This window comes from Physeter macrocephalus, chromosome 19 (genome assembly GCF_002837175.3).
Source record: "Physeter macrocephalus isolate SW-GA chromosome 19, ASM283717v5, whole genome shotgun sequence".
NCBI classification, from domain to species: Eukaryota; Metazoa; Chordata; class Mammalia; order Artiodactyla; family Physeteridae; genus Physeter; species Physeter macrocephalus.
The window spans coordinates 88305236-88312794 of NC_041232.1; the positions used below are offsets into that span (position 1 = coordinate 88305236).

A 7559-nucleotide genomic window follows, 5' to 3' on the forward strand; every position below is an offset into this window, starting at 1 on the left:
TCATTGGGGTAAACGTGTGTGAAAAGAGCTCCTCCCCCGGCACATTAGCTTGGGGTCAAGAGGGTTCAGGTTAAGAAATGTGTTTACTTTCAAAGCTCCCTGGGGAAGGGAATGTGGAAAATGGCACTTGTTTCCTGGGCTGGGGAAACGAATGGTGAATCATTTTGTTTGCTTTTAACATAATAACAGTTTATGCCATTCCTTGGAAATGTTGTTCAGTAATGCAAAGTTCTCAATCCCTGAAAGTTATCTTTTTGTGAAGATAAAGAGGAAAACAAAATAAGTGAGGAAACATAAGAGGGAAAAAGAATTTGTATATTGACTTAGGATGTGTAAGAAATACTTAGGAGACTGATGTCAGAGGCAGACAGGAGGAACAGGTGTAGCTGGAATAAAAAGTAAACCACAGAACAGTATTTCTGCCCATCAGGAAATACTTTTTGCAGGCTACCTGATATTAGGGTCTCAGTACCAGCATTACCCAGGTATCTTTGTGACTTGCAACAAGACCCTGCTCCCTGTCTCTGGCTACTTTGTGTAAAACTGTGAGATACTATATAACCTCACTGATTCGTGGACAGGGTCTCCTTATCAGCTGAAAGGTTGGCCCTCCTGAGATGTCACAGGCTCTGGGGCTGGCAACATGCATTACTATGAGGTCAAGTGACCCGCGCTCCCTGGCTGGTCAGCCAGGTATCTGCCCCTGCATCTCCGACTCCATCACAGGAGCTAACTCAGTGCATGTATCCAGCTTCAGTAACTGCCTGCCTGCCTCAGCTCCACCTCACAGGCTGTGGGGGTGACTGTCCCAATGCTCGAGTCCCCCCAGCTCTAAATGGAAAAGGGCTGCCTGCAGCTCAGCGTCAGTGAGGGGATTCAGCGAGCTGGTGCACACTGGTAAAGCTGAGATAGTTGTGCCTCTTTCTTCCAGGAGTTGTTATTGGTGTTTGCTGCTGTCACCTTGACATTTGTAATTTACTGAATGAGTAGGTCTTGATGTATTATACATTTAGTAATGTCAATGATGATAAAGTGTTAATGGAGATTTTGCAAACCAGGGTATATTTTGAAAAAGCTGTATAGTAAGTATTCAGAAAAGCTTTTTCAAAAGGAACTTCAAAAGAAGGTTCTGGACCTACGACACATCTATCTCCTATCTAAAATACGAGTACAATTTGGTTATCTGAAATGCCCTACTACCTGCTTGAGTTTGAGCCCATTTTCCTATCTGTAAAATGGGGCTACTACTACTTGCCTGTGGAGGAAGTGTGAGGATTACATGAAAAAAAAAAAAAAAAACAAGGCACACAAGAGGCACTTGGTAAATATTAGGTATTTCATCCTGAGGCTGAGTTTACCTCTGCTGATCGTTAACAGACATTCTCCCCAGTATTTAGACCAGAGCTGAAAGCAGCAAAGAAAAAGTTTTTATTCTTTGATATAAAAGAAAACTTTAATGTGTATACAACATAGTTTTTTTTGTCCTTTTTTTTTTTAAAAAAAGAAAATTGCAGAAATATAGACCTGGGTAGAAAAATACACTCAAGCAGCTGCTCCAGACAATTCATAACTCCTAAAACTATGAACAATAGCACACAAATCTCAGCATAAGCCTTTTTTCCTTTAAAAAAGTATTCACATTTACTTAAAAAACACACCTAGTTTTTGGACAAGATATTCAATAACCAGCAATAACTTAATAAGAACATTTCCTTTGTGATAGTAAGTTAGCATAAGAGTTTTGGTTCTACAATACTTGTCATAGTAAAAAAAAAACCACTTCTGACTCCTGGTGCCCAAAAATGCTCATACAGTTCATTGGAGCCCATAAATTTGGGGGTCCTAGACCTCAAAGGGGAGCATCTTTGGTCTTCCCTGTACTTACTTAGGACCAAAACAGACAGTGATCCTGGCATACAAATAACAAAGACAAAGGTGCAGGAGACCACAACTACTCAATAAAATCTATTTATGCCCAATAAATAGTTTCCAAAAGAAAAATAATTTGCTTTTCACTTAATGAATTCAGGAGAAATGAATTCAGGAGAAATGAACACATTGAGATACACTGTTTTCCACCTGCTATCAACCTGCCATCCATAAAGTCAGTTCTGCCACTACCAGCAGGGGGTGCCTGACCACAGGAGAAGCAGCCACATAGTTTCCCCAAAAGGCAACCTACAAAAATACGTTTACCTGTATTTACATGACAACTTTTTTGGGTGAAAGTTTAGTTTTCAAAGTACAAGTGTAACATTTTCTCCTCAACACTGGATTCAAGTAGAAAATACAGGTCATATAAAGTTTGATTGGCTGAAACGTGAATAAACCTTTAAAATTACTAAATATGTGAATATTGCTAGAATACCAAAGGAAGTGACAATGAATTTAATCTGTTAAAAATTTTTACATTCCATGTGACTTGTTATTTAAAATCAAAGATAACAGAACCCATACATCCAAATGACTGACCTTTCGAAGGCCTGTGTGAAGTGTTGGAAACACTTCAAAAACTGCCCTCAGAGTCACAATCCACAGGAAAAGACTGGTTTTTACCTCAGAGTAAATGCTGGCTTTTGATCACAGATGGTACTGGTGAGCTGTGCCTTCCACTCTCTTCCTCAAATTAAATTCACCTCAAAGGCTCAACAGGCCACCTCTGACGGCCTCACAAAACTGCCTGTCGGGGAGAGTCCACCGCTGCGGCCACCATGACCACATCACGCTATGTGAGACAGGACTGCAAACAGTGCAACGTTCTGAAATTCATCCTCTACCGCCATGCTTATTATTCCAGGTGTGGGTGCATTTGCTCTTGAAAACCAGCCTCTACCTTCCCGCCATGTCCCATCTTCATAGCCTCTGGCCCATCAGCAGAATCAGTGCAGGTCGGCAGGAAGCACAGTGAAAACATGAATTCGACTATATTTTAAAAAAGTAATTTTAAAGCTTCATTTTTAAAAGTATATTTTTAAAATTTAAAAAGGAAGTATTTTCTGCACTTGGTCAGATCCTTTCTACCACTTGACAAAGGAGCTAGACCCTCAACCAGCCTCGTACAGACGGTGCATGTGTATGTATTTTACGTGCTGTGGAGAAATTCTACAAAAATACAATATTCTTTTCTCTCCGTAAGTTGGAATAAAGAGTTAGGGTTGTGGGAGAAAAGGGAGGGATAAGTAAGAACAACAAAAAGGAGGAGTGCAGTATACAATTTTTTCTTATTTTAAGACTAGAATAAAACTTTAAGAAGCATTTCCCCTCAGGAAACTGACCTGTCTGACGCCTGGCCCTACAGGGTGACTGCTGGCCCGTGCTCCTCCACCCCTCCGGGGGGCAGGGCCAGGCTGTGGCGGGGGTCGGACCGGAGGGAGCTGAGCAGCCTCTGGACACTGCCCTCCCGCCCAGGGCTGTGCAGGCCGGGTGCCAGGCCAGCACCGTTGACCCGAGCGAGGCTGCCTGGTGGCGGCCTGGGTACCAGCCGGGGCTCCAGGACGCCCTCGAGGACCACGTCGGCCTCCTCGTCGCTCTCCATCTCGTCAGGGGGCAAGTTCTGCAGGACGTGGGCTGCAGGCAGGCTGTGGCGGCTGGCTGTGCTGTCCGAGGAGCGGCCGGAGCTGCCCAACGCACGGCTGCCACGCACCACGTTGTTCCTCTGGTTGGCCGGCTTGACCGTGACGATGAGGTTGTGGCTGTTGGCGATCATCATGTCCGTGACCTGGTCCAGTGTCTTCCCGGCCACCTCAATCCCATTCACCTCCAAGACCTCATCGTCCACGGCCAGCAGCCCAGTGCTCTCGGCCAGGCCGCCAGGCACCATACGGGAGATGAAGATGCCGGGCACCTTCTCCAGCCCCTGCGGGGCCACGCGCACGCTCGTGCCGTCGCGGATGTAGAAGCCCAGCGGCTTCTGGCAGCCGTGCCGGTACAGCCTCACACGGCGGTGTGTCTCGGGGAGGATGTCCACGTCGATGATGGAGGACACGGGGCGGAAGTCGTGGGGCAGGCCGATGTGCAGGTGTGTGCGCCGGCGAGGGCCGTCCTCCCGCAGGGCCAGGGGGCGCCGCCGCCTGGACAGCGAGCCCACCCCGAAGCTGCAGTGCTCGGCCTCTTCTGGAAGAGCACAGAGGAGTCAGTCAGAGGAGAGACCTCACGGGCAACGGGGAAGCACAAGTCAAAGAGCATCGAACACCCAGAGCCTGAGGCTGGCCGGCCAGGTAAGGCCTAGCCTTCTGCAGCTCACCTTCCCACCGCTTCTCTGACTTGTGATGTGACCCCAGGGAAGTCTGAGGCAATGGGCAAATCAAACCGTATAAAGAACTGACTGAAACACAAGTCTCCCACACATGCCCAGGAGCTGAATGATCGATTCATTTTGTCACACTTCAATTTTTGGGAAAGTCTCAACCTCCTGGATGATATGCAGACACAATGCAGTAACTTTATGGATTGTTTTGCTGAGCCCACAGCAATCCTGGCCTCAGGTGAGCTGGCCCAACAATATTCACCAGGCAAATGTTTGATGCCAAGTTCAAGCACAATCACCTCCTTAACATTAGCTCTCCAGGCAACCAACAGAATGGTTGAAAGGTTAAGAGAATTAACAATAGATGAAAGGTTTAAAAGTGCTGACTGGATTCTGCAGTGACAGTGGAGCAGGAAGCACCACGAACGTCTCCCAACCTGGACGACAACTGCAGGGGCAGAATCTGTCTGATGTAACTAATTTGGAACTTGAGAGTCTGTTGAAGGCTCAACCTCCAGGGGAAGAATTGGACAGTAATTGCAGTCAATTTTGCTCAGTTTCAACTCTTAGCACAGTAGCAGCTACCTAGCTCACCCCCATCACCCTGGGAGGCAGCTGTGCACTGTTCCTGGAGAGTTTGTGGGCCAGGGTGGGCAAAAAGGACCCTGATCTCCAAACATCAGGCATCTGTGCTCTGATTATGGACTGCTACTTCTGATCACAAAGGTGTAGACAGAGGTAGGTGGCTATTGCACCTCCCTGCATTGTTGCAAGCCCCTCCCCTTCTACCTGAAGGAACGTCCAGGAGAGTTAAAGGACTGGCACCCTTTCTCTCCCTTTATTTTTCACCTTTTTTTCATTTTGGGAGCCAGACCTTAAAGTCTACAACATTAAAAACAACTGCATATATGGGGAAAGTTAGAAGTGACTGTGCATGCTCAAGGAAAGACTCAGAAAGGACCTTAGAAGACCTTAAGTTCACACCTTAATGTTGATACTCAGCAAATAGCCTCCAACAATTAAAAAAAAAACACCCCAAAACAGTAACAAAAACCCAGCAAACCCTGGGGAAGAGGTAGAATCTGATTTGCAGAGCTACCATGTTATTATATTAATCTCCAGTGTTCAACAACAAGAAGTCACAAGACATACAAAGAAACCAGAGTGTGCCCCAAAGGAAAACAGTATTAGAAACTGTCCCTGAAACAACCTGGTGGCAGATTTACTAGACAAAGACTTTAAAACAATGGCCTAAAACATGATCAAAAAGCTAAAAAAAAAAAAGAGATGTGGGTAAAGTCAAGAAAACTATGTGTGAACAAAATGGAAATATCAACAGAGAGACAGAAAACCTAAAAGGAAACTAAATAGAAATTTTGGAGATGAAAAGTACAATAATGGAAATTACTGAACAGGGGACTCAAAGGCAGATTTGAGCAGGCAGAAGAAGAAATCAGTGAACTTGAAGATAGGACAACAGAAATTATCATATCTGAGGAACAACAACAAAAGAAGGTTAAAGAAAAGTGAACAGAGCATAAACAATCACTGGGACACCATTAAGCAAACTGATATATACCTTGTGAGAGTTTGAGAAGGAGAAGAGAAAGGGGTGGAGGGAATGTTGGAAGAAATAATGGCCGAAAACTCCCAGACTTGAAGTGTGCAAATGTAAACATCCAAGCTCAACAATCTCTAAGTAAGATGAAGTCAGAAAGACACAAGATTACAAAATAATCAAACTTAATAAAGACACAATATAGGGGGCAGAGTCAAGATGGTGGTGTGAGAAGACGCCAAGTTAGCGTCTCCCCACAACTAGGGCTCCTGCCTGCCACTGATGGGGGACCCTGATGCCCGCGGAGACGGGAGGAACCCTCAAGTGAACCGGTAGGACATGGGGGGACTGAGAAGGGAGGAGAAGTGGAGGCCAGACAGGATGGGGCCCCTGAGGCCGGGGAGATCAGGAGAGGCAGGGGGAGGGGCCCTGCAGGAGGAGCAGGAGAGGAGCGGAGGGAGATCGCCCACCCACTCGGGCCCAGGGAGCCTGCTGAGCTCCCAGGCTGGTCCCCGCCCTCCAGGGCAACCTGCCCACAGGCCGCATTGGTCCTGGAGGCATAGGAAGGAGGCCAAGGGGAGAACAGGAGAGGCAGGCAGGAGGGGCCCTGCGGGAGGAGCAGGAGAGGAGAGGAGAGGAGGGTGTTTGCCCCACCCGCTCAAGCCCAGGAAGCTTGCTGTGCTTCAAGGTGAAGTCCCCTGCCCTCTGAGACCAGAAGTGGGCGGCACGCCTTGGCCCCTTCTGTTCCGTTGAGCCTAAGCCCCACTCCGCACAGCTCCCAGGGTCTTTTCCAGCCCTGTGGGTCCTAAGCATAGGCCCCGCCCATGACCCAAACCTTGCTCTTGCTTAGGCCCCACCTTCCACAGCCGAGGCCTTTTCCCCCCTTTTTTTCCTCCTCTTTTTTACTATTGTGGTACTGTTGTACCTTCTGGTTGTTGATCCATCTATATTTTTACTTTTTTTTTTTTTTTTTTTTTTTTGTGGTATGCGGGCCTTCCTCTGTTGTGGCCTCTCCCGTTGCGGAGCACAGGCTCCGGACGCGCAGGCTCAGCGGCCATGGCTCACGGGCCCAGCCGCCCCGCGGCATGCGGGATCCTCCCAGACCGGGGCGCGAACCCGGTTCCCCTGCATCGGCAGGCGGACGCGCAACCACTGCGCCACCAGGGAAGCCCTATATATTTTTACTTTTATATTATGTCTAACATATCTGTTAGGTTCCTAGTCTAATTTTATTTTAGGCTTTGTTATTGTCCTCTTTTTTTTGGCACCCCACACGGCTTGCAGGCTCTTGGTTCTCGAGCTGGGGGTCGGGCTGAAGCTCCTGTAGTGGGAGCTCTGAGTCCGAACCACTGGACTAACAGAGAACCTCAGACCCCAGGGAATATTCATCGAAGTGAGGTCTCAGAGAGTTCGTCATCTCAGCACCAAGACCCAGCTCTACCCAATAGCTTACAAACTCCAGTGTTGGAAGCCTCAGGCCAAACAACCAGTAAGAAAGGAACACAATCCCACTCATAAAAAAACAACAACAACAAAAAACATGAGACAGCAAAAAAATATTTCCAGATGAAGGAGCAAGGTAAAAACCTACAAGACCAAATAAATGAAGAGGAAATAGGCAATCTACCTGAAAAAGAATTCAGAGTAATGATAATAAAGATGATCCAGAATCTCGGAAATAGAATGGAGGCACAGATTGAGAAAATACAAGAAATGTTTAACAAAGATCTAGAAGAACTAAAGAGCAAACAAACA

The 7559-nt window shown here is 47.0% G+C and overlaps 1 protein-coding gene across 1 annotated transcript in view; it reads right to left on the bottom strand.

Moving 5' to 3' along the window:
* Positions 1 to 3121: 3121 nt before the first annotated feature.
* Positions 3122 to 7559, bottom strand: part of PARD6G (par-6 family cell polarity regulator gamma) — a 109600-nt gene continuing 105162 nt past the window's right edge. The window contains exon 3 of the mRNA XM_024133956.3: positions 3122 to 4113. Within this exon, the coding sequence (XP_023989724.1) occupies positions 3293 to 4113 (821 nt within the window). The 3' untranslated portion in view covers positions 3122 to 3292. The remainder of the gene's footprint in view (positions 4114 to 7559) is intronic.